General features: G+C 51.2%; 2 protein-coding genes across 2 annotated transcripts; both read right to left on the bottom strand.

Moving 5' to 3' along the window:
- Positions 1-51: 51 nt before the first annotated feature.
- MPHOSPH10 (M-phase phosphoprotein 10) lies at positions 52-13,857 on the bottom strand. The gene is made up of 12 exons (XM_078617268.1): positions 13,724-13,857; positions 12,578-12,825; positions 11,807-12,393; positions 10,885-11,018; positions 9,135-9,324; positions 8,028-8,169; positions 7,217-7,284; positions 6,048-6,185; positions 5,518-5,631; positions 4,649-4,756; positions 2,020-2,250; positions 52-1,603 (listed from the first exon to the last, which is right to left on the bottom strand). Exons 1-12 carry the CDS (start codon positions 13,804-13,806, stop codon positions 1,454-1,456), a joined length of 2,193 nt encoding a protein of 730 aa, XP_078473394.1. The 5' UTR covers positions 13,807-13,857; the 3' UTR covers positions 52-1,453.
- A 1,751-nt stretch (positions 13,858-15,608) lies between these two features.
- On the bottom strand, positions 15,609-26,571 carry LOC144734760 (gamma-secretase subunit APH-1A-like). Its single transcript, XM_078617122.1, has 7 exons — positions 25,846-26,571; positions 24,061-24,231; positions 23,005-23,078; positions 21,808-21,930; positions 20,406-20,533; positions 19,370-19,493; positions 15,609-18,268 (listed from the first exon to the last, which is right to left on the bottom strand). Exons 1-7 carry the CDS (start codon positions 25,956-25,958, stop codon positions 18,204-18,206), a joined length of 798 nt encoding a protein of 265 aa, XP_078473248.1. The 5' UTR covers positions 25,959-26,571; the 3' UTR covers positions 15,609-18,203.
- Between the last annotated feature and the right edge of the window lie 739 nt (positions 26,572-27,310).

Here is a 27,310-nt window from a genome sequence, read left to right on the forward strand (position 1 = left end):
TGTTCTGTATCATGGTGTGTGGTGGTGAGAAAGAAACAAGAATGCATTTGATTTGTGTATTGAAATGTTTATATTGACAAGTATAACTTTGAGACGTCAAAAAGCCTTTACATCTGGTTGCCAGTAAAGCATTGGGTTACATTTAAAAAAGTCATCCAATTTTTGAATTGTCTAAACCTTCAGCGTTTACCACAAGTGTTCAGGTGCAGAGTTTACTCTACAGCCTTAACTATTTCAGGATTTAAACAGTTGTACAATGAACCATTTGATAAAATGGGCAAAGCCGATTAACCCTCTACTCAAAAGATCAATGGCCTCGTGCTGAAGATGAGCCAAGACCATAGCCAGTCTCCCTTCCTGTGCCTGGGCGAGAAGGTTCAGTTACCCCTTGTACGCCGCTGAAAATATACATATTGTTGGCCTTGGCAGCACCCAGGGCTCCCACAGTGGGGCAGTGGAGGCAGCCTGCACACCAATGGTGGAGAGAATGGAGGAGGGAGGGAATTGGCCCTGGGACTCGATTGGTCAATGGCTGTTCATGCAAACTGGCACGAAGGGGTTTGATAAGTTGGAATTTATATGCATTCATTAACTCCCCCCCCCCGGGGGGGGGTCTGGCCTTCACACAAGGACTCCTTGACACCATCACATCTATCCCTCTAAAGGAATGAAACAAATATTTCTCCACATCTGGCTGTCCGCCTGATGATGATAGTTGTAATTACTGGTGAAACGTGGATTTACTCTCCAACACACCAGTGTGCACTAGTAACAAATTGTCATGTTCAGTTTGTGACAAACCTTACTCATTGGCTGCGGCAGGTTTAAAGACATTTACACAATTGAACCTAAAAACAAGCTGTATTATGAAAGACTCCATACCTGTAGACAATGGAAATAATTTACAAAGGGTTTTTTTGATCCAAGGGGCATATGGTTGAGCCATGCCTCGCAAGTTGGTGGAGTTGGCCAGTTGCCTACACGACTTCAACTTTCCCACAATATACCAATAAAGTGGGTGTGGCTGAGGTATAAATAAAATAAAAATTATGTAATTACTAAATCCTATACACAGCCTTAGAAATCCACTGCTGCATGGCCTCCCCATTGGGGTTGTTTGACCATACTTCATACCAGTCGGGGCAGGTTGGTGAAAGTGGGGGAGGCCCAGGAGGAGCCACTTCAGATGTCACTCGCCACTGATGTTCGCCGTGCCAGGGAATCAAAGTCGATAGCGTGGCACCCTAAACCTATCGTACATATCACATTCACGAGAACTCTTAACCACAGCGCATTTCGCGATGCAATCGTTTTAAAAACAGTACTCATCTTATTAACAGTGATGAAAAAACAAGCATCAATGACAGTACGAGGAAACCTTTTTAAAACCCAGTGGCAGAACTCTTGCCTGGTCTTTATTCCAGAGAAATCAAAATAAAAAATGCCAAAGGGCTCAGAGCTTCAGCTTGGAGGCAGAGACCTTCGACTTCGTCGTCTTGCGCGACCCCTTGGCCTTGTCGCCCTTCACCTGCGTTCGGACCTGCTCCTGCAGCTGAGTGAAGAACGCCTGCGACGACCGCAGGGCTTTCCCCTTACCCTCGTCCTGAAGTTGTGGATCGCGCACACACACACACAGGGCACAAGTCGACACGAGACAACACGAGTCACCAGCCGTGCGGATCCGTGGGGCTGTCTTAAATTCCGACTGTCATACGCAAGTGTCCTGGGTCGTGAAAACGCAGCGTAATAATAACTACTCTGCATATAAAGATCTGGCCTAAGACCAAATCGCCAAACCACCCGGAATGTGCCAGAAAATGTGAAAATGTTTAATCTGAAACTCATCTCAAATATAAAGTATTTTGACGTATACATGTCTGTATGTATTTAGAACTTCTTTTGCACCGTACGTAGCCAACCTGCTAATCGGAGGTGTGGGGGAAGGACCCCCGGGGCAGGGGGAGTTCGGAATAGTCCAGAGGGCAAAACAAACAGTACGTCACTCGCCCCGCCGTGTACCTTGAGCAGCGAGGCCTTGCCCTCGCGCGTCAGCTGCTGCAGCTTGTGCTCGGCGCTGCTTTTGCCGATCTTGCCCGTGAGCCCCGGCTTCTTCTCCTCCAGCACCTTCTGCCGCCGCTGCCTCTCGCGCTGCTTCAAGCGCTTCCTCGACTTCTTGAGGCGCCGCTCGCGCTTGCGCTGCGACGCCGTCTTCTCCAGGTCGCCTACCTCCTCGCCGCCCTTCTTCTTCTCCTGAAGCCAATGCAAGCGTTTGCAAGGTTTTAATTCGTGGGTTTTATTTTTAGTGGCCGGGAGCAATGGGCATACCGCGCAAGTCGCTGAGATCCAGGATTTTAATGCGGGTTTCAGCTGCTCCCCTCATTAAACCAGTGCTGAGCCAGTGCTGGGAATTTCTAATTTTTATAGTGGCGACCAGTCCATCCATAGGTCATCCTCACGCTACTTCGCGTGGGTTCTGTAAATGCTTAGACGTGAGGCTGAAAACATGGCCGCCTTGTGGCCTCATCAGGGGCCAGAGCGCCGAGGCAGCACTGCTGAGATTCTGCGTTGGAATCCAGCTGTCCGCTGCCAAGGGATTCACCCGGGTTCTCAAGTGCAGCGAGTTGATGGTCTCAGCCCAGACATTAATGCAGACCCCTCCATACACACACAGAGACACATGGACTGACATAGACACCCATAGACTCACAGACTTCCATGGACTATCAGAGACCCATAAACTCTAGAGACCCACACACTTTTAGAGACCCATGAAGAGACCCCATAAGCAGGTTTGTGATTAAGCAAGGTTCTCAAACGTAGCGACATGATGTTCTTAGCCTGGTCACCAGAATGCACAAACTCCCATTATATTCATTTAGTTTTTTCATTTGTCAAAATTCCAGCTCTGGCAATGAAGAATATTGCTGAAGCGGCCATGTGGTTAACATTAATCCTGCATCTGGGTGGGTGGGAAAGTGCTGCCCTCTACTGCGTGGAATTAAACAATTAACCAATCGACACGGAAGTGATTTCAGAAGTCGTTCTGTCGTGTCCCTTGCGGGCCCGCTCTCCAACACATGGGGGGGGGGGGGCATTGTTCCAAACAGATTCTTCATCTTGTGACGTGGATTGCACAATTCGAATAAAGTTGGGGGGGGAAAGATTCAAGAAAAGGGTTTCATCTTTTTTTTAACAATAACCTTCACCAGGAAGATATACACTCGAAACGTGCATTGCAATGGAGCGGATTATGTGGTGATACTGCATTGGCAGTGCTGCACAAGCCAAATAAAAAAACTGGAAATAATCAATAACACCGCCTTAAACAGAAAAAATATTGGATCGGTCGCTCTCTGGCCTCTGCTGTAAAAAAGGGCTATTGACATGTGTGTGTGGAGTTGTTTTTTGTAATGGAACTACATTTACAAAGATCGATGCCACTGAGGTCTCACCACTCGTGGTTAGATAGATGGAACACAATGATAAGGGTGTCCTCTGGCTCCGACATTTTTACATTTTTCGACCACGAAGTTGGAGCATTACATGGGTGTACCAGAGGAATTTCCAGCTGGTACAGATGCAATGAGAGGCTGACCGATGCCCGGGTGCGGTCAAGGGAAGGCTCCCTCTCTTAGTCAACGATGTTATGTATACTCATGATCTGGTCATTACTGCTCACTCTGAGGAGTTGGAGACTGCTGCTGAACCGGGAGTGTGCGACTAAGAGGTGGGGGCCTTATCATTAGCCCCACCGAAACTAACCACCTACCTGGGTATTTTGTATGATCACACACTCTACCCCTCAACTTCCCATTGACAGGGGAGTTGTGGAGAGTGTGGAGAGGGTTGCATACCTCCACAGTGTGCTTTTCACCAGCTCCAGTTTGGCAGCAGAGGTCTCACTCCGAATCAGTCGAGAGGCATTATCCTTTTATCAGCTGCATAACGCTATGTGCATGCTACCTGGTCTGTCACTCCACACAAAGCTTTTGGTATTCTTACCCACAGTTATGCCCTCCCTTCTCTGTGCTTGCAAATATGGGTCCCTCTAATGGAACATCTACACCGGTTTGAAACACTCAGGCTGCCCTGTCCACGATCCATCCTGGGCATAACCAGACTGGATTATGTGAGCTCACAAATCCTTGAAAGATCTAAACACAGTCGCATCACTAAGTTCCTCCGGCAGGCAAGGCTGCGTTGGCTGGGTCGCGAAGCCCGTATGCCCAGCCACCGCATGCCCAAACAGCCTGTGTTAGGCCGGATAGAGGGGGCTAAACAGGTGCAGCATGGGCTAGAGAGATGGGCTGATGCTTTACAGGAATATGTGGAGCTGAGTGGACTTGCAGAAGACTTACCAGAGGTGTCAAGATCGGCCTCTATTGAAGGAGGCTCGTTAAGGACGCTACTGGGCAGTTGTCGGCAGTTGCAATCAAACAAGAGTGGAGGACAGAGGGGCGACGCTCACAACGAGCTGAAAGCACCTGGGTCTGTGCCGTGACATCCTGCCAGCGAGCCTTCGACACATCACGTAGCCTCAAAGTGCACCTAGCCTGGCACAAGCGCCGTGGTGACATCACCTCCACTTAAGTGGCGAATGGCGGCTGTTGTAGCTGTTGTGTACGCGTGTGTGTGTGCGCACACGAACCTTGATCTCCTCGGGAGCGAGGAGCGTCGCATCGCTCATGTTCACGGGTGCCACCTCCTCCATGGTGATGGCCGGAACGTTCGCCACCACCTTCATTTCCGGCACGGGCTGCGGGGTCGTCACGGCACGCGTACACAAACACGCGGGCGGGGGGGGGCGTCAGCAACCAAGAAAAGATCCCCTGTGCAGCCTCAACAGGCCATTGGGGCAAGTGCTGTTCGCGAGCAGTTATGAAGGCCAACACGGTCCCGCACGAGGGGGTGGGTGACCAGCATCACCCGGAAGCTTTTGTCTCCCCAGTTTACACATCGCACCAGGTACTTATTATTGAAGGCCGAGTCAGCCTAGGGGAGGCCCAGTTCAAATCTTTGTCAGCGATGTTGGCCATGAGCAGGACTCGAACACGGGTTGGTTCGTAGCTCATGCGCCAATCGCTGCGCTGCTGCTCAGCAACAACACAAAGACAAAGATCCCCCACGTAGCAATTAAAATGCTTTTGGGGCAACCTATGAAGGTCGGCACGGCACACGAGGGTGATGGGTGGCCAGCACCACGCCCGGCCGCCTTTGTCTCCCCAGTGCTGTTGCTTACACACAGACTGGCACATGCAGAGAGAGAATGTCCAACACGAGCCGTTGAGCACGCCGCACCACGAGCACACTCGGAAGTGGCTCATCGCGCTCATCGCGCTCATCGCGCTCATCGCGCTCATCGCGCTCATCGCGCTCATCGCGCTCATCGCGCTCATCGCGCTCATCGCGCTCATCGCGCTCATCGCGCTCATCGCGCTCATCGCGCTCATCGCGCTCATCGCGCTCATCGCGCTCATCGCGCGCTCCGACTGCCACGGGACGTCCTCACTCTCTCACCGGCTTGGGCATGAAGTGGAAGTTGGAGAGTGCGTCGAGCTTCAGGAAGAGGGTGTCCATCATCTTCTTGATCTCCACGTGCTTCGGGTTCTCCTCCTCCTCCTCCTTCTTCTCCTAGAGAGGGGGATGGGTGAGAGTCGTTCAGAGGGCGAGTGCTCGTGTCTGATTGGCTGGCCAGGGAGTGGGAGGGTGAGTACTCGCGTCTGATTGGCTGGCCAGGGTGAGTGCGAGGGTGAATACTCGCGTCTGATTGGTTAGTTGACTAGGGTCAGTCGGAGTGCTGTACACTGACAATATTTTAGTTTTTGTTTTTCTAATTTATGTTTGCTTAATTGCAGTACTTTACTCGATTTGGTTCGACTTTATCATTTTCAGTGACCTAGGGTCACTGGCAAACGAGGCTCACCCTGCTCTCCCTCTCTCACAGTTCTTACCTTGCTGAAACAAAATAACCAAAAATAACCAAACAAGCCCGCGGGTCGATCCCAGCGCAAGAGGACGGCCGCCAGCGGTTCTCCGCGTCTCCGTACCTCCACCTGCTTGAGGTACTCTTGCTCGTAGACCTCGGCCAGGCTGAGCTTGCTCTTCTCCTGGTCCAGCACCACGCGCTTCTTGTACTCAAACGCCTCCTCCTTGGACTTGTGCTTGCGCTCCACGTCGTCCCACGCCTGCAGAGAACCGGCGGAGGGCGAGTGACCGCGTGCGGCCAGGAGGTCAGCGAGCCGGGCCGCCACGGCCGAGATCCGTTTGCATTTCTTTACAGAGTTTGCTAAGCAGAGGTCCGATGGCCCAAATGTCTATCGGCCAGCGGCTACCGTCGCTATTATCGAAGTCGTAGCAGGTGAGAGCGTGACACCCTGCTTGAATTCAGCAAGGTTATTGTGATAAGAGCTTGGGGGGAAAGATACGGGGGGACGGAATTCCCAAGTGGTGCAGTGCAAGGGAAGAAGGAAAAGAGAAGGGAGGTGACCTGTAGTGCGGTGAGTGGAGGAGTGAATGGGTGAGTGGCAGTACGAGTGGATGAGTGGGGGAGTGAGTTGGGGAGTGGGTGTGTGACTGGGTGTGTGTTGCTGTGATGGTTCAACACAGTGTGGAGGAGCCGAAACCGCCAGTGTCTGCTGGGTAAAGGAGTGAGGTCCACGTGAACAGTGACAACGCTACAAGTGCTAGAAGGGAAACCGTGGGATCCGGGCATCGACACCGCCCCTCCACGGAACACAATGTGCTGATGGACTCAGCCGGAGCACCAATGAGTTCCACAGAGACCCATCGACACACAGAGGTCAATGATGCCGGGCTACAAAGACGGGGAGGTGCATCGGGGCCCATGCCAACCACGCTCAACCACTACGATTGCCACCTTTTCCACTGTCGACCAAACACGGATATATTTCTCAGTCAGCCTAGGTCTATCATCAAAATTGTACAGGACACTGCTGCAAATAAAACCGGTACCACATCTCTGGAATAAATCAATCCCGGCCACCCAAACACAGATGCCAATTCCCGGACTTTCCGGGTCCACCCCTGAAATGCGGCAACCCTATTCACATGCACATCCATAAGCTTACACATTAGATCTTCACGTAGACAGCCCATAGACTCGCATACAAACCCATCAACGTATTTACAGCAGCTTGTGATTGAACTGGGTGACTCGGGTGTCGCGAGTGTCGGACGATGACGGCACACGGCTCACCTGATCCTTTATCCGCTGCTTAATGAGGTCCTCAAGCTTCATGGTGGTCTCCTCCGTAATGACCGGGGCTGCAGACAGAGGGAGGGAGGGAGAGGCAAGGGGGTTGTTGTTGTTGTTGTTGTCTTCCACGAGTGGGCAGTGGCATGGCCCCGGGCGCCGCTTGTGACAGACGTTCACGATTAGAATCCAGCGGCCGCCCCGATCGTTACCGCGGCGTGTTGTTAACCGTAAAACTACGACACGCCGTCGGCGTCACGGCGGGCGTTAAAGATCCCGCGACGTCAGAGGCAAGAGTGGGCCCATCGTGTGCTGGCATCATGTTCCACATTTTTTAAGAACGACGAGCAAATTACTTTATTGGAATATGCATAGAAATCATCGCCCCGGACTGTGAAAACATTACAGGACCCACCTGAAAAAGAGCCATGAGGCTCATTAATGCTTTTCTGAGTAAACCGTAATCTAAATAATAAACACAATTTTGGTTAAAATCCAAATGTGAAAATTAAAAACAACGACTTGACGTCAGAGGTAGCTCTGTGGTATCCACTTCTGCGGGCCGTTCTCTAACTCTGCGAGCGTTCCGAAGGGGTTCTCTTAGTCTCATGACGCGACGCCGATAGCGCAATGGAATGAGATTGAGGAAAACGACAAAAAACACTGAAAAGAACCACAGCCACAGCAGCATCAACAGCAACACAGCAGGGGGTGAGGGGGTGGGGGGGCAAAACGTCAACCTCTTTAAACAGGGCCACTACGAACGCCATCAAACCCCCCTGGATCCGCCAGCGAGCGAGACATCGCAACGCACCCATGCGGATGGCGTGGTCAAATATGAGTCCCTCCTCCAGGAGGCTGTTCTCCGGTCGCTTCTGCGCCGTCACCTCCCCCATCAGCTGCCACGGTTTCTCCGAGAGGGCCGCCTCCTCCAGCTGCTTGATCCTCTTCTTGAGCTGCAGGACGCAGACGCACAGAGGCAAAGGCAACGATCGCCCGGGGGATGCCCTTTAATGGACAATAGTTGACGATTCATAATAGATATATTTTTTAAAGGCCACGTATACGATCTGGCCAAGGTATGTCCTAAGGCCCTCCACCACGCGACGCAGCAAAACAAACCGTCACGTGTACACGCGTTGAACACCACGCCAAATATTATCGTTTCGGCTCGCCAGTAAATTGAAAAACAATTCTCAAAACCATATTGAGGAAGTGCGAATTGCTAAATTGGTTGTGAGAAACAATGTCGTGTGCGCACACACGACAGTTTAATCTGCGTGGCTGTGTCGGGTGGTGGAGAGTCGGAATGTAGCCGGACCCAAAACAAAAACTACGAATCGTGTTGAATGAGACAACAGTAATCTTTACTACCCCTGACTTCCCCTTCACTTCTTGAGCGTAAATGTAACAACATTCACAGCCTTCTGCATCTAACCTATAAACAAGCGAATATCGCACGCTTGATTCGATGCGTGCACTATTAGCATAATAATCCATTTTAATCGACATCCACACAAAGATCCCCCTAATAGCCTTAACATTGTTGGCAAGTGTTATTAGAGAGGACCCATGAAGACTGGCACGGCTCACAAGGGTGGGTGACCAGCACCACGCCCGGCCACCTTTGTCTCCCTACTACTCATGTGAGGCCGAGTCGACAAAGAGGAGGTCCAGTTCAGATAGTCACCGGTGTTGGCCGTGAGCGGGAATCTAACTCGGGTCGCCGCCGGGTTCGTAGCGCTAACCACTGCGCCACCGCTGCCCAAAGACACCAGCACGCACACCCAGACGACAAGTCTAAACTGTAACAATTCCGTTTACGTGTTTGTGGTCTTGCTGTACAGTGGGGTGGCACAACACGACACCACGGCACAAACCCAAAAACACAACAGCGGCGCGCGCCACTCCAGCACGTCACCTTGTCCTCGCGCTTCTCAAAGCTCGAGCGGCTTCCCTCTGCTCCCTCCGCGTTCTTCTTCCCTCCGAAGATGTCCTCCACGTCTTCCCCCTCGCTGTCGTCGGAGAGGACGTCCGAGCGAAGCGCCTGCTTCGCCTGCTTCACCTGCGGCCCCTCGCCACCCTCCTCCACGTCCTCCAGGTCGTATTCCCTGCGCGGCGATGCGGACGCATGGCGGTGACTCAGCGCGGAGGCGTCTCGCCGGCGTGAACCGCGGACGTACGTACGCACCTTGAACTTGGCTCGCGCCGTATGTAACCAACTGTGCTATTCGGAGGTGCGAGCCAGGATCACTGCGATCAACATTTCTCACGCGCAGTTCACAACAAACTCACATTCGTCAATAAGTGGCCTTAAGAGAAGAAAAAATAATAGGCTAAGTTTGGGCAATGGCCTTCCTGCACAGTACTGACTTCTGGCAAGCTCAATGCCCACAGGAAGGGAGTTTCACAACGTGTGTGCGATCCACAGACCCTCACCTCCAGTGCTGGATTACAGGCATGCGCCACCACCGCACAGCTAATGAATAACATTTCTATAGGAGGCAATTAGAGATGGCATTTACCACAGCTGCCATGATACTTGATACTGTTTAAAATAAAACCTCGTGCCCGTGGCACACCACGGTCGGGGGAGCAGAGTCAAGAACAAAGAATGGACAAATAAAAAGGGAGAGGGAAGGGATACTGGGACGGAAGTTCCCAAGACGGACAAAGACGACGCGGCTCAAGACGAGCAGCAAGAAGGAGCACCGCGGGGAAGAGGGGGGGGGGGGAATTGGTGTAGGATTGAGAGGTTTTATTTTGGCACAGGTGTAGCCGTTGAGCGCTGTACGCGATTGCTACTACCTGTAGGCTGCAATAACGGCCTCGAGTCAACAGGGAGCAGAGGGGAGTCTAAGGGTGATGAGTCAGGCCGTTGGGCCAAGGTAACCCTAAGGCAGCTCGGGACCACAGGGACAAACCCCCAGACCCCCAGGAAGGCGGCTGGGGGAGAAAGTTACTCCCCAGGCACATTCCAGACGGTTCCAGAAGGGAGGAGTGGCCAGGGGCGGAGTGAGCCAGAATCCGGTATAAAAGACGGTCCCCTGAACAGGTCCGGCAGTCGTCGTTCACCTGAAGACTCAAGAGCCACTCTGGAGCTGCCACCCTGAAGACCCAAAGCGAAGAGCCCAAAGGGCTGAACCCGACCCCTGGCTAGGGTCGGGCCAAAAGCTTCACCAGTGAAGAGGCTAGAGCATAGCCAGTGTTAGGCAGGCTAGCCGGAGGAATATCTCCCCAAGTATCGGGTGGAAGGGGCCGTAGCCCTTTGTGTTATTGTTATGTTACAATAAACGTGCTGCCCCCAGAAAAGAGAAGTCTCCGCAAGTTTTATACCCACTACATTTGGTGTCAGAAGTGCACACAGGTAAAACCCAGTAGGCAAAAAAAAAAAAACACATTTTCGATGGAGACCTGGTTTCCAGGAATGACCAGGCCAAGATGTCAAGGATGAGAGGGGAGGGAAGAGAAATAGAGCGAAGGAGAGAGCAGAAGCGAGTTGCACGGAGCAGCGTCTGTGTTTACAGCGGGCGGCGGGGAGAGGGGAGGGATTCAGGGTGGGTGGTGGAAGCCACACGGAAGCCACGTGATTGACGGGAGGCCTGAGCTGATTAGACAGATATGATGATCGCAAGTTGGCTTTGCAACTCTAAACTCGGGAGCGCACTTACATATTTTCAGAGTCCTCATCCTCCTCGTCTTCAAATGTCACCTTTTTCCCCTTCACCACCTTTGGGTCTATCCCTTTGGCACCGTCTGCGGTGAAATAATCCTTGTACTTTAAGTCTCTGCTGCTTTTCTTGGCCTGCAGTTGAGCACACATAAAAATGACAAAAACGTTACAAAAATTGTCGGCAAATATTTCACAATAACCACTGCACACGGTAAGTTCACTGTTCATCTCTGTCAGAAAGTATTTTTAGTTATAAAATTTGTTTTTTTAAATGCACCTTTAAATACAATTCTCATTCCTCTAGCACATGGCAGGTTTGTGTCATTTACACATCCATGTGAGCCACGTGATGACAGCCTCAGGAGCAGCGCGGCTCGCACTGTCGGGTCTGCCGGAGAGTGGGCCTCAAAACAATGCAGTTGCTCACCGCAATCAGGGGCGCTATGGTGACGCTGTGTTAATTGCCTCGCCTGCTGTACAGGAGGTCGCCAGTTCGATCCCGACCGCGACGCCTGCTCTATATTTGAGATTTGCATGCTCTCCCCGTGGTGGTTGCATGGATTTTTTCCCGGGTCCTCCAGTTTTTCCCTCCACATTTAGAAACATGTGTTTAAGAGTATTTGGCTGCTATACATTTCGACTTATTAATTTAGTAAGGTCCCATGCCGTGTTAACTGAAGTTGTAAACGGGATTTTATTTTTCCATACTTGACACGCTGGTCAGTGCAGGTTGGTTAAGGGGGTGAACCGGGCCCAGTTCAGATATCACCAGCCACTGATGGTAGCTGTGACACAGGAACCTAACTCGGGACGCCAGATTGAAAGTGCAGTGCGCAAAGCGCCGTGACTACGTGCAAAAACAGCAAACCACTGACTTTCAACGACTGTACTGGGGTAAAGAAGTCCAAGATGAAATTTACCTTTTTAGTTTTTGTTTTGCTTTTTTCATCATCGCTGTCATCATCATCGTCGTCATCATCGGACAGCTGATCGACGAAGAGGTCAACTTCTTCTTCATCATCATCATCAGAGTCGTTCCGTGCCTTCCCCTCGTCGCGTAGCCTCCGTCTCTCGTCACGCTTTTCCTCCGCTTCTAGAAACGCTTCCATCTGGTCGATCTTCAAGAATTCGTCTTCAACGTCCAAATCTCCAGACACCTTCCCAGCGTCCTTCGAGACTTTCCGCTTACTCTTCGCCTCCAGTTCATCGATGTCAAAGTCCACGTCGGAGTCGGTGGCATCGTCTTGATCATCCTCGTCGCGGGACCTCTTATCGGGTTTTTTATTCTGCGTCTTACCCCGCACACGCTTCTTACCCCTTTCTGGGATTAGCTCCGTGGAGGATTCACTGTCCGTGTCGCCACCAGCTCCAGAGGTTCGTTTCTTTTTGGCCCCGCTGCTTGCCGGTTTGTCATTCAAGTCGCTACCAACGTCGTCATCGTCGTCGTCAATATCACTGTCATCGTCGTCGTCATCACGGTCCGGATCATCTCCTTCAGACTCGGTCCCTGCAAGTCAGTTTCAACGTTCACGTTCAACGTTAGCAACATAATTACAAACACGACCGTTAACAGCGAATGGCTTTCACAGCCTTTTTGTGAATCCAGCTCTGTGTCATTTACGCACATTTACGCGATCCAACCCGAAATACGTTCTCATGAACTTCAAATCGGATGCATTAAGTAAACGCACCTTCGTCATCTTGGGGCAAAAGGACGATGTCCTCGTTGCTCAGGACCTGCGTCACTTGGTGTCTCAGCTGAGCGAGCGCCGCCTCGTTCTGCAGCTCCAGCTCCTGCCAGATCTGCTCATCGTCAAAGTTGTCGATGACGAGGTCGGCGAGGGGACTCCCGGCCCAGCCGGGGAGTTCGTGCCCCTTGTGAAGATCGTAGAGCTCCTTGGTGACAGAGCGTAGCTCGTCCGCCAGCCCATCCTGCACCCTGCCCGTCCACACCCAGCACCGTAAACAACACAACCGCGGAGCAGCCACTCGCTCAGTGGCGGTGATGTCCCCCACGACGCTTGTGCCGACCTAGGCGTGGCGAGGCCACAACAAGTGTCGAAGGTTCGCTGCTGGCAGGTCACGGGACAAACCCAGACGTTATGGGGTGACTGACAAAGAGGACTGGCAGTCAGCCTTGAGCAGGCTGTTGGGGCGAGGCACGTGCTGGTAACGTGCTGTTACGGCGAGCACCTATGAAGGCCCGCACGGCGCACAAAGGCCGTGGTGTGGCGAGAACCGCGCCCGACCGCTTTTACCTTCCCGGTGCTGATGGGTTTTTCTTTTAAACGCCACCCCAGGTGCCTAGGACTTAGTCGACCTATAGGAGGCCCAGCACCTGGTCTTAATACCTCTCGCCAATGATATTAGCCGTGGCCAGGAATCGAACTTGGGTCCCGCGTTCGTGGCGCAACGTGCAAGAACAATTTCTCTCCACGCCACAAAGACGAGAACACAAATATCCCCCGTATAGCCTACACGAACTGTCGGGGCAAGTGCTCTGACCGAACACACATTTAAGCCAAGGCCTTCACATGCGAGTTGGTGTGAGCCTTCACAAAGTGGAGTGGTGCGACCAAAAGGCCCGGCAATCTTTGTCTCCCCAACGCTGACGTCCACATACACCGGCAATCGGTTACTAATCATTTAAGGCCGAGTCGATCTAAGCGCGAACCAGGGAGCAGTGTCTGAGCGAGGCCCCGCGAACGCACGAGTCAACAGCCCCAGCGCGCTGAGCGCTCGCGGCCACGAACCAACCGACGAGCGAGTGAGCGAGCGAGCGGAATGAAGCCAAGGAAGGCAGGAAGGGCGGACGAGGTCGAGGGGGTTGCGGCTACCCCAGGAAGAGCTCCGGCGAGGCGGAGCAGCGACTCAGCACGAGCCGGGCCCTGCGGAGCCCCGCGCTCACGCGCGCTGCCATGACACCCACGTGGAGTCGCGGGGAACACGTGGGGCGTGGTGGGGGGTGGTGGGGCAGTACGGGGCCGCGCTGAAGACAAAACGTGAACTGTGGAGGGGAAACGCGATTTTATAATGCGTCGACTTGATGTGAAGACCAGTGGTTGGTGATAGCGTGATGCTGCGTGTGGGTTAGCAGTGGTGCACAATTAACTACAGCTCAACACACCGCCTTGACCTAAAAACAAATAGCACGTGCCCTCAAGAAGGGACATTGCCCGATACGTCGACGATGACAGTATCTATATATAAAAAAAAATGGAAATTTGTGAATGTGTCTATTCGAAATGTTTAGCATACTTCCCGACATGCAACAAACTTGAAATTTGGCATGTGGGTATCTTCCAGACTGTACACAATGCAAAACGTATAAAATCGACTTTTGTATTTTTTTGGGCGGGGGGCGCAATAATGGATATATTCTAGATTTGAAGCTTTCGTGACTGCAATGATTCATACTCTTTGTTTTTTTCGGTAAAGTCACGTAGGTAAAAAAACAAATGAAATAAATGAAAACTAAATTAAATCACGACGTTTAGGGCGCAACACAAGCGTCCTTCTTCTGGTGGGGACAACGTAGCGAAAGCACAACCGCTTAAGTGTAAAAAAAACAAAGAATGTATATATTTTGCATGGCAAGTGAGCGGTGACGTCACATCTGTGATGTCACCCGCATGCGGCAGCATCACGCAGTGTGCCTGCTGACGTCACGCAGTGTGCCTGCTGACGTCACGCAGTGTGCCTGGTGACGTCACGCATCCCCCCACACCCTCCACGTCGGCCGTGTATTAATCCAAGACAAGAATCCAAGTCTCGGGCGAAGCCGGCTGGTGAAGTTGGTGCACAGCTGGTGCTGTGTCAAGGCAGTGCTGTTGACGAGCATGCCGAGTTTGATGCTCAGAGGCCATGCGGTAGAGAGACTGAGCTGGCTAAAGTGCCCTCTGGCTCGATAAGCTGGGATCGAATCCAGGTTTCTGCCTCCTCTGGTGTTCAAAATCTAAGTTGTTTTGTTTGGATTCGATCGCGTGGAAATATAAATGTGTCGTTAAACCCGCCACCAGCCGCCACAGCCAATGAGTAAGGTTTGTTACATAAACAGAACGTGCCAATTGGAACAGAACACGCTGGTCACGTGGACATTTATAGCAGCCAAATTCTTGAAACGCGCGTGAAAAAATGTGGAGGGGAAAATCGCAAAGGACCACGGAGAGCGACACGCAAACTCCGAACAGCGTCGGGGTCGGGATCGAGCCCACGACCTCCTCCTGTACACCAGGCGAGAGAGAACTTCTCGCCACCTCGTACATCAACAGTCTACTAGATACAATGTGTTGTCACCGATGTCTCTTCGACTAGATGTGAATCCAGCCCCCAGACTCAGTGCCACAAGTGTAGACATCCCTGTTCTGTCGAGACATCAAAAACACCCCCCCCCCAAACCCCCCAGCACACGGAGAGGCAGCGAAGGGCGATTGCCCGAAAGCATTGCCGGAAACGTCGCCGATTACATTTTTATTGAAAGGCCACCACCGCCACCACCGTGTTATACTGACGAGTGTGCCGAGTAATTGTTGTTGCTGTGCTTGTGTGTACCACTGACAACGCAGCAGCAGCAGCATCGCCAAATAACACGCAAGGAGAGTTGAGTTAGTTGGTATTCAAACATAACGTGCATTGTCTGCTGTAGTGAACGGGGAAAATACAAATTAATTTTACTGGATAAAATATTGCAATAGACAGATGTAAGAAGTGCCACGGAACACATCAAGTGAGCCATCAGTTTATTTACCAACACATCTTGTGTATGCGTCCTGTATACAACAAAAATATGGCAATGAAACATCACCCCGTTGTCTAATAATTAAATGATACTGTAATTCAATTATACTTTGGTTAATAAATCAATAACAAATCACTTGTGTTAGTGTATACCTGTAATCCATTGCATTGCCATGGCCAAATGCAATGCATAGTGCATTATATACACCACTTTTACACACAAAAGTATGGAACTACTACCAATTCAACAAATCACCCTATATTTCAGTTTGTGAAAAACCATATATTCTAAGTCATTTGGTCTTCTTCACAAATTGTATGAATATGCACAATTGCACTACAATGTACTAGAACACCCCCCAATCACAGCAGTTGTAATATAATACTATGTGCCATCCGCCTCGCGTTAAAAAAAAGTTCAAAAATGACACCACAAATTACTCAATCTGGATTATACGTAACAATCATCACCCCTACTGCTAGACATGCCCCAGGTCACTCTTGCACATGAGACTATTCTGGTCTCTTTAAAGTTCTCACTCGGTTAGGTAAAATCAACTTGAACTTGTAGCAGAAAAGGCAAACATTCGTCCAAACTTTGTCCCATAAAAAAAACATCTCTTCTACAAAAGTCACGTCTTCAGTGTTCTGGTTTTAACAGGACATTAAATCCACGACCGCGTCTCTATAACTCAAAACACTGCCGCACGTTTCTTAAAAAGGTTTGCTCAAAAAATATACCAACCCGACACCCACTATACCGCACATCATCATGATCATCGTGGTCATCGTCTCGTTTAAAACAATCGTTCAAGAGCTCCGCGCACTTCATTTGAATGCCATCGTCGTGCTGGCACCAATCCATCTGCCATGCGTACCCTCACGGCCATGACAAGAACACACGTTGTTTCTGGCGCAACTGAACTGTTGCAACAAGTACATAGGCACTGTGGTCCCGTAATGCAAAACATTCCGCCTGTGCTTTGGGACTTGCACCCAGAGTGGTTTTCTTTACTTACCGAGCGGCAATTCAACTCGTGGCCGCCTTCAACCCCTTTCCCACCGGTACATCCGAGCCGAATCAAGCCAGCGCAGGGGTCCTAACGGTCCAGTTGGCTTTCCTCTTATTTGCCGGAACCAAACCACGATACGCTGGACTCGCAAAACATCTGGACCCGGCTCGGAGCCACGTACGGTCAGGGGTGGGGCTACTGAGGCGTTCGTCGCGTGTGACCTCAGTCAGTTCAACTCGGTGTCACCGTGTCCCCTACACACGCCTCGACTTGTTTGTTGTGCGCAACGTCGGCGAAGACAGAAATCAAATGTGTGCCGTGACGTCACTTGCCAAGTTTAAATTTCAGGCGGCGGTGTTTGTGTTAAAAATCCACCTGGAAGTGAGATTATCACCGTTGACTCCGTACGGTGTGAAATAAGTTCAACATACATACAAATACCTGGTAAAAACGGTAAGAGACTTAATTGTAAATAGCCGAACATAACCTGCGCCTGTGATCAAAATCACTCGGAATGCAGCTGATCTAGTCAGATTGCAGAAAGCCAAGTAGGGACGAGCCTGGATAGTGCTCGGGTGGGCAGATCACATGTCACCGTGGGGCTCCTGACCTTGAGCTCAGCCTCATGGGCCCAAGCCTGACAGGGTGAGGGCACAAAGTAAGAGCCACCTTCCCACTCGCCTATGGAGAGAGAGCTTTGGAGTTGTGCTGTTCTATTCTGCCTTTGGTTACCCAATTATGTTTTAGTGTCATGTCACAGGAAGAAGACATTCACATTCGGACGGTTTTCAGCGAGCAGTGCACCAGACAGTGTCAGAGAACAGTCCCAGACGATGATGTACAAAATGTACTTCTGAAAGCACTTCGAGACTCATTAATCATGACAAGCACACCTTTTATATGACCTGCAAAAAGTGTTCCTGGCATGACAAGTGAACCAATACTTTACATTTTCAGGGTTGGAATAAGACAATTTAAGTGAAAAACTATTCAACACGTCATATTTTTAGAAAGCCAATGGTAATCGGGATTAGCCCATCAATTATCTACACTTGATAACTTCAGCTAATCCCATGGTGGTAGACTCCTGGATTCAGACTCATGATATCTCAGAAATGTCGGCGCAGACTCTACCACAGAATTAGCATAATTTTACTGGAGCTGAATGTCACTTCAAAGCAGCTATCATAAAAGTCAAAGTGCGTTTGTGCTCCAACAAGATATTTTCAGAGTGGTTATCTTTGAACAGCTACTATTGACTTCCCACAGAGCATTTGCACGTACAGCCAAGACAGAAGCTGTAAGGGCCTTAGCAATCACGCATCTCATTCCGACCAGTCCAATGCCCTTTTGCAGTATGGGCCCCCCCATTGGCAGCTGTCCCTGTGCGGCACAAGGTGTGCACGGCACCGGCCTACAAATGGGCATTAGTCTGAGAATGACACACATCCACACACACCCACGCATGAATATGCAGGTGCATTGTGGTACAAAGCGCTCCAAAAAGGAATTTCCCGGTACAGGTTCCCTCGACGGAGACGCCGCAGCAGCAGCAGCAGCGCCGCTGCTAGTCGACCCTGTCGTCCTGCGGGTCGCCATACAGCAAGGGCACCCGCTCCCACTGCTGCTTGCCTGGAAATAGACACACACGCGCAACACAGATGCATACGTGCAACACGGATGCATGCGCGCAACACACGCAACACAGACGCATACGTGCAACACGGATGCATACGTGCAACACGGATGCATACGTGCAACACGGATGCATGCGCGCAACACGGATGCATGCGCGCAACACACGCAACACAGACGCACACGTGCAACACAGACCGAACTTGAATGAAATGCTGGCGCAGGGCAGATTGCGCCCATGCTTGTGAGTGACGCTCCACTGCTCGATCCAGAGATGAAGGTTCGTGAGCACACAAAGACACACGAAGCTGCCCCCCCACCCCCCTCACTATAGCTGTACGTGTTGTGTCCGTGTGTTTGTGTGTGCGAGTGTCTTTGTGTACACGTGTGCATTCTCGTGCGTCTACTTCATCCAACGGGCTTGACAAAGGGCTGTACGTCACAAAAATAACAATAACACTTGAGTACATTTTCTATTTGCACCGTGTGTCACAGTTTTTAGTATTTTCCCAGTAGGGGGTGATGTTGCTTGCAACGTGTAATCCCAATCGAGTCATTTGCCGGTTATTTTTTTATAATTTGGAGTCCATATGTGTGTGTGTAGGGCGTTGTGTGTGTGTGAGTCTATGTATGTGTGTGTGAGTGTGTGTACGTCGATATGTGTGTGTAACTCCATGTGTGTGTATCTAAAGTCGATGTCTGTGTGTGTGAGTCCATATGTGCGTGTGTGTGTGTGTAAGTCTATGTGTTTGTGTGTGTGGGTCAATGTCTGTAAGTGTGCAAGTCGATGCGTGTGTCTGTCTTTTTCGCCCGGGCAACGCCGGGTACTTCCCGCTAGTTTTTTATAATTTGTAAAAATGTGGACCATGATGCCGGCACATACTGGCCTTCTCCTTACAAAAGATTTCACGGAATCTTTAAGCTCCACCGTGAAACAAACAACGCGCATTTTACGGATTAATGCGTCGGCGGCAATAACCAGGGCGGCCTGCCGGGTTCGACGGCGAACCACTGCAACAAAGCGGCCCACGCTCTAGCGCTGGGGCCGTGTCACAGCGCCAGAGGCGGGCCGTGGGCGAGGGAAGGGCTACGTCTTACAGGTGAGACAACGCTTGAGGCTGTGGAGGGACCCTCCGCTCGCGTAGAACGCCCACACGGCCATGACCAGCAGGACGGTGTAGGCCACGGGCAGGCCGCACGTCATCAGCGGGCTCAGCAGGGTCTGTGGGGCAGTGCGGACGGTGAGGAGCAAGTTGCTAACTTGATCCATGGAAAGGGGTGGATAAAACATTGTGGAATCAAAAGCTGAGAGCATAATAAAATGATAATGATGATGATAATAATGATGATGATAACAATGGTGATGACAATGACAATGTATTAATATAACATGACAAGATAAGTCAGCACTCAGCAACACCAATAGCACAAACTGGGACAACCACCTTGCAACAACATTGCCCTCAACTGGCAGACTATGCCCACATGGCTGGCCAGTGCAGCATTCACCTTGTGCCTCACAGGGATGGCTGCCAGTGCCAGTGGGGGGTCACCTGCTGCAGGGCACCTAAATGCTGCACTGAAGAAAAGGCGTGGGTATGTTTATTAAATGTTAATGATAGACTATTGCAAGTCCATGGAATTCTTGAAGTGAGATGTTTGCCACTTTGAGCTGCTCAGATAAATGGAAATTGTTATTCTGTTATGATTATAATTATTGAGTACGTATGGTATTGGTGCCATCCTTATGGTGCAAGGCGTTGTTTCACGCAGTCTGGGGTAGTTTCATAGCAGGGAGCGATGTTGCTGTGTGCAATCCCAGTTGACTAATTTGCAGCTCGTTTTTCAAATTTGGACCATGACACTGGCACACGATGGCCCTACTCTTTTCGGATGGTGTCACGGGATCTTAACGTCCACTGGGAAAGCAGACGGCACATAGTAGTTATATTATCTTCACGGTTAACAACACACCGCAGGAATTCACCGGGGCGGCCCCCAGGACTCGAACCCCGAACCGTCCGCAACAATCGGCGAGCGCGGTACGTCCCGCCAGGCCACGTCACCGTCCAGAGTTCTCGGTAAGTTCCGTGCCGGCGTGACCGGCGTGACCGGCGTGACCGGCGTGACCCACCAGCCCAGAGACGAGGAAGTGAGAGCCCACGACAAGCGACACCGCCACCCAGCGCCGCTTCTCGCAGCCGTGGAAGAAGATAAGTCCCCAGAAGGTGTGGAGCAGCACCAGCGCCATAGTCATGAATGCTGGTGGGGGGAGGGTGGGGGGGGAGATGAACACAAGTGCGGTAGTTAACATCTCGCAACCGGGCGCCACGTTGCCGAGATGTTAATTACCTCACCCGATATGCAGGAGGTCATCCCTACCCTGACGCATCAATACTTGGAGTTTGCGTGTCTCTCTCTCTCCCCGTGGTCGTGTGGATTTTTCTCCAGGTCCTCTGGTTTTTCCCTCCACATTTAGACTGAACGTGCGTTTAGAGTATTCGGCTGCTGTAAATTTCCACGTGATAAGCCGTTCATCGAGCTATAATTTATGGCCAGGTTGCTTCTGAAAAAGAGCTACATAGCTGAGTGGGCCTTACCAAATAAAGATAGTAGTCGTAGTAAGATGGACAGGAGGAGGACACGAGGGGTTGTCCATTTAGCAACGTGCACAGGCAAGTCAATCATCGCCAACGTGTGCAGATGATCCTGCTGACGTCATTCAAAAGGAGCAGGCCATCGTGTGCCGGCATCGCGGTTAAAATTTTGCCAAGTTTGATAAAAGATGACGCGTACATTACTTCAATTGGGATGACGCACGGCAAGATCGCTCCCAACCAGCCGACCAGACTAGTGGTCTGCGACACGGAGCACCTTCCTGGCAACACTGTGCTATAAGAATGGCGCAAATGGCAAATATATTAAATTATTATTAATTATTAAGTTCTGATCAAAGTCTATAAAAGTAGGCGGTTAGGGAAGCTCTCAGCTCGCTACTAATGGATGTGTTCTCTTGTGTACTACCAACTAAGTAAAGGTGAAATGATTAGCCACCCTCCCCTTTCGCGATTCAATTATTTCATGGTCACAATTGATATTTTCTTACCTTGTATCTACATTATTTACAAAGTCGTGAATCTGTCACAACACGTGTACATGTACAGCCCAGTGTCAACAACCCACTTCTGCTTGAAGGCCTTACCACACCATATTGGTCATGGGGGTTCTTCGACTATACTTCACCATGCTGGTCAGTGCAGGTTGAAGAAGGGAAGGTCAGAGGGGGCGGGGGAGAAGGGCACAGGGCCAGCTTCGACATCACTGGTTATCAATTGCTGACGTTAGCCATGGGCTCGGAATTGAACGCAGATGGCCAGGTCAATAGAGCGGTGTGCTCACCACTGCGCCATTGATCCAACCCAATTTCTTCACCATGACAAAACGATAGTGGCAGTGCCACGATTCAATATATATATATGTAGACGGGCCAAAAAATGGAACGGGAAAAAAATTGTAAACCGCTTGCCACGACTCACCGGACGACAGGAAGTAGTACTGCGAGTCACCGTGGATGCCGACCGTGCCGGGCCCCGCGGCCTGCGCCAGCGTGTTCACCACCGAGAAGGCCCCGCTCACGAGGCCATAGCCCAGCCCAGCGGCTGTGAGGGAGCAGCCACAGGTGTCAACCGGGCCAGTCGGAGTGGGGAGAATAGGGGCGGTTCAGAGGCGGACAGGGCACAAGCGACGGCACACTCAGCGTTACGGCTCCCATTGCAAACCCGGATCAAGTTCAAGATCGTGCTCAACGACCTTAAGATCGGTCATGGACTAGCTCCTACCTACCTCTCGCCTCCCTCTACTCCCCTCCTGCCTCTCCCCTCTAATCTCAGTCTACTCCCCTCCACACACTCCTATAACTGTCCTCTTTCATCTCAGTCTACTCCCATCCTGCCTCTCCCCTCTAATCTCAGTCTACTCCCCTCCACACACTCCTATAACTGTCCTCTTTCATCTCAGTCTACTCCCATCCTGCCTCTCCCCTCTAATCTCAGCCTACTCCCCTCCACACACTACTATAACTGTCCTCTTTCATCTCAGTCTACTCCCATCCTGCCTCTCCCCTCTAATCTCAGTCTACTCCCCTCCACACACTCCTATAACTGTCCTCTTTCATCTCAGTCTACTCCCATCCTGCCTCTCCCCTCTAATCTCAGTCTACTCCCCTCCACACACTCCTATAACTGTCCTCTTTCATCTCAGTCTACTCCCATCCTGCCTCTCCCCTCTAATCTCAGTCTACTCCCCTCCACACACTCCTATAACTGTCCTCTTTCATCTCAGTCTACTCCCATCCACGCCTTTCCTGCCTCACCGTCATCTCACTCTACTCTCCCCCACATTCCCACCTTGCTCCTCTCATCTCCCTCTGCTCCTCTCCATTGCACTCGCTGGAAGCGATGGTGGCTGGTGAGACTAACGACAGAGCGGCAGCCACGGAGGCGACGGTACACACCTTGGATCGTCCACTGCCGAAATGGAGCAATGAAATCGGCTTGTGTGCAGGTGCCATGGGTGGATTGTTACATCGCAGGATCGTCAGACATGGTGACAGCTTTGGGAGGACAATGATGATGATCATTGTGGATGATGATGATCGACCACAAACTTCTGTAGTGCTGTCCTCGTCAACACCATCATGACCATTGCATGGAATGCAGCATTCCGTCACGTACCGTAGGCCATCTGGTGGGTGGTGATAGGAGGCTGCCCATCCATGCTAATCGACGCCAATCCTCGCTCGGCACGGCTGGTAGAAATACACAAGTGCGTTTAAACAGTCACTAGTTGGATGTAAATATATACATATTCTTAAACAGATACAGCTTTCTTTGCTCTTTATGCTTCAGGAGAGTGATTTTCAATTTGTTTCCAAAAATGTGTGTTTTTAACTGTTAAGCGTTCCTCACAACATCCCGTTATATGTGGCACGTCCACGGTATACCGGCCCACGTTATTTTGAGGACTCACTGTACAACAGAGCTGGGCTGCAATCCGATTACTTAAGAAATCGATTACTATACCGATTATCGGTTCGACTGTCCGACTAATCGTATAACACGGGAACAGTTGGAGGGAAAAGATGTCGCCTCTGTTTCAAACGTGTGCCGCTGGACGGGAGGTGATGGACGTGGCTTAGCGACTCATCGGCCGCGTCACGCCGGACGTGGCTCGCAGGGGGTTTCTTGTCTTCAGGAGGCAAAATGTGGAGGCAGTTGCCGTGTTATAAAAGGGAGCTGCGTAATCGACCACGAGACAATTTGTTGTCAAACTGCAACTTCCCACTGCTGCGCAAAGGCCTCCTTTATTTCATTTTAGTCCATTTCTCCTGTCCAGTAGCGAGCTCAGAACTCTGTGGTATTATCTTACTGCTGCTGCTGCCAGCTTCCTCTGCTTCCGTATGCACTGTACACATGTTGAACTTTTTCCGCACCGTACGTAGCCAACCGCGCTAATCGGAGGTGCGGGGGATGAACGACAAATTAAACATAAAAAGCAGTTTTAAGGAAATGAGTCTTCGAGATGATTTAAAAGTGCATCGCTCCAGTGGCTTCCTTCTCTTGCCTTCTCTCGCTTTCTATCGGTGTCCGCTCTGCGGGTAGTTTTGTCAACCTCTCGTCAGTTGTTCTCAGGATGAAGAGACAAAATCAAATAGTAGTCGATTGCAGTTTCTCGTCGATGAACCAACTGTAATCGACAAATCATTGCGGCTCCACTGCGCTCGGAGGTACCTGAGCAGGCAGTAGTAGCCAAAGCGCGAGAGCTCCTGGAGGCACACGGAGAGGAAGACCCCGAGCGTGAGCAGCTCCTGCTGCAGCTGAACATTGGTGCGGTCTGTCACCACGGAGACCACGAACCACACCAGAGAGGACACCAACAGCGACACCAGCCAAAAGAAAGACCTGGGCACGACAACAACAACAACAACAACGACCAGCATTCGCCACTAAGTGACATTCACGTCATCGCAGCACTTGTGCCAGGTTGGGTGCACGTAGCCTAGTGCCCAACAAACACACACACAACGTTTAAAAACACACGGTTAGAGTATTTGGCTGCTATAAATTTCCACGTGATGACAAGCCACTTCGTTGAGCTATCATTAGTGGCCCGGTCGCTTCTGAAAAAGAGCTGTGTAGCTCAGCGGGCCTTACCTGGTCAAATAAAAAAAATAGTTTAGAGTAATAGTTTGGTTTTACATGAACTGGTGACGCCATGTGGCACGTGTTAAGCCGTGGCTGTTGGGATCCTAGAGTGTGGCATTGGGCTGTAGCATAGCGTGGTTGGCAGAGGTGCACCCGGAGTTGGGGGGGGGGGGTAAATGTTATCATTATTGATGTATATTTAATTTAAAATCCATCTGACTTGGCAGAAAAAAACTATTTGGCCGCCCTGCAATAGTTAGATGGGGTGTGCCAGCAGTGGTTGGCACGGGCCGTGGTGTGGGGACTCGAAAAGCCTCTTCCCCCGGTCCAACTTCCCCGCTCCCTCTCCGCTGCCCGCCGCCTGGGGCTCCGGTGAAGTTGGCAAAATCTGCCCCCTCGGCAGCGGCGCCACTCCGTACGGGGAAGTCGGCCACTGTTGAGGATGTGTGGGAACTCCTGACCGAGTAATTCTTGGCCCATAGTAATGGGCTGTTGTCAGCAGTGTCACGGGAAGTTCTTGCAATACAATGCAGGACCGTGTTGTTAACAGTGGGCATTGATCATCTCCATGCCTACGATCATCACCCAGGAATGTCCGTCCTTAACGCTCTTGACGTTACTCCACATCGACCAGCCCCCCTCATTAATATTCATGAGCAGGTTACCACATGGACCCCCCCTCATTAATAATCATGAGCAAGTGACGTCACTCCACAGGGGGGGCGAGGCGCCTCCTCCCCCCTCCTCGGCGTCCACTCACAGCCCTCACTCACAAGGCAGCACCCTCACGTCACGTGGTCTCCGTCACGCTGCTGTTGAGACATCGAAGTAAAAAGGACGTCATGATGAACAAGGGATTATCACCTTTAAATGAAATAGGTCTGTGTCACCGCGCCCTTACTAATTGCACACAAATTGATACAATAAATATCACGTCGCAATCTGCTTTTCGCTGGCAAGTTTCAGATTTACTGCAATACACCCGTCCTTGGACAGACAAAACCCTAGTAATAGATGTGTGGGTGTGTATATATGTGGACGGGTGTGTATGATTTAACGTATGCATGTTGGTGTTTGTCTTTGTATGTCTAAATGTGAGGGGGAACGGTGGCGCAGTGATTAGCGCTACAAAACCGGCGGCGACCCGAGTTCGATTCCTGCTCACGGCCAACACCGGTGACGATTAATTGAACCGGTCCTGGGCCTCCCCTAGGTCGACTCAGCCTAAAATGAGTACCTGGTGCGGTGTGTAAACATCGCCACGGCCTCCATAGGTGCTCGCGAACAGCACTTGCCCCAACAGTGTGCTCCAGGCGACACGGTCTTTGTGCGTGTGATGGATGATGAGTAATGAGGAGGCGTCGTTCTCACCCGGCGATGAGGATGATGACCCGGACCGGGTCGGCGGCCACCGTCAGCACGAAGAGCGCCAAGGCCGGCCCGAAGGCGATGAACGTGCAGCCGAAAAACACCCCCAGAGACATCCCGGCTCCTCGCCCCCCTCCCCTCACCAGCAGCGAAACAACCTCGAAGCCACGAACCCACAACGACCACCTCGAGTGTGTCGATCCTTACAGAAGCTGTATGTCTACTGGAGGAATCCGATGAGCTATGAAGCGCTTTGTTCACAGACGTCCAGTACCACCATCACCACCTCTAGACCCACGGGGAAATCACTCGAGCAGCAGCGAGTGCACGCCGCGGGGAGTGGTTTAATGTGTATCCTGTGTTTATAAATATCTGTTTTGACACTGCGTAAGTCCACTACGCTTTCAGATTAAACATTTGATAATAATAATCTATTGCAGGTTATAATTGTGCTGTTAGGGCGCCAATGTCGAGAGATTCGGCAGTAGCAGCGGCACACGGTCGCATTACATTTAAGCCCAACACAACATTTGGTAATAAGTTGTCGGTGTTACTCGCCGACGATTGCCGTCGCGATGACAGCAGTACGAGTTGTACGTATATCCGCGTTACCGGCATTAATTGCCGCTGTTTGTAGTGTTGTTGCCGCTCGAGTGATCGTCAAGACGGAGGACTTCACTTCCGCGTGCGTTTACACATCGCTCGCATTGGCGACGTCTGACGGCCGGCAGCTCGGAAGAGGCGGAGTGGAGCCGGCTCGCACTGGATCCGGAGTGCCGCTGTCCCTACAGCATCAGAATCTTTAAACTCGAGAAATCCGATGAGCTATGAAGCTCTTTTGCAGCTATCACAATCAGAATATGTATTTATACTGGAGGAATATCCAGTAGGGGTGAGTCAGAAAGTTACAACAATCCGAATGCTTATCCATAACCACAGATATTTAATCATGATTACAGTATTGTAATAAGAACATATTTTATTACAGTATTATAAATGTTACATATTTTGTATTCGCGGCATTTTTCCAGCGCCAGGCGGTCGCGAAGGCGCCGTGTCACAGCCCGCAGTAGTTTCACAGCGGGGGGGGATGTTGCTGCTGTGCAATTCCAGCCGAGCGACGTTGCAGCCTCATCGAATGACGCCACGGGGTCCCGCGGCTCCGATTAGCAACGGTTGGCTACGTACGGTGCGAAAGAAGTCCAACGTACATACACGTACGTCCGCTGTGCAGCAGAGGGCGCGTGTTGCACGGTTAGCACACACCCGCGGTATTAACCAGGGTGGGCGCTCCAATCGAACCGCAACTAGCGGCGATCGCGCGCTACCACTGGGCCACGTGACCGCCCGGCTTGGCCGTCGTCTCCGATCGCCGTGCGCGATCCACTGCTGGACGAAGGCCTCCCCGAGCCGCCGCCACGTGCGCACGAGTTCAATTCATCGCTCCATCTCCACGCTTGACGATTTT

Source organism: Lampetra planeri, chromosome 53, assembly GCF_965212315.1.
Source record: "Lampetra planeri chromosome 53, kcLamPlan1.2.h2, whole genome shotgun sequence".
NCBI classification, from domain to species: Eukaryota; Metazoa; Chordata; class Hyperoartia; order Petromyzontiformes; family Petromyzontidae; genus Lampetra; species Lampetra planeri.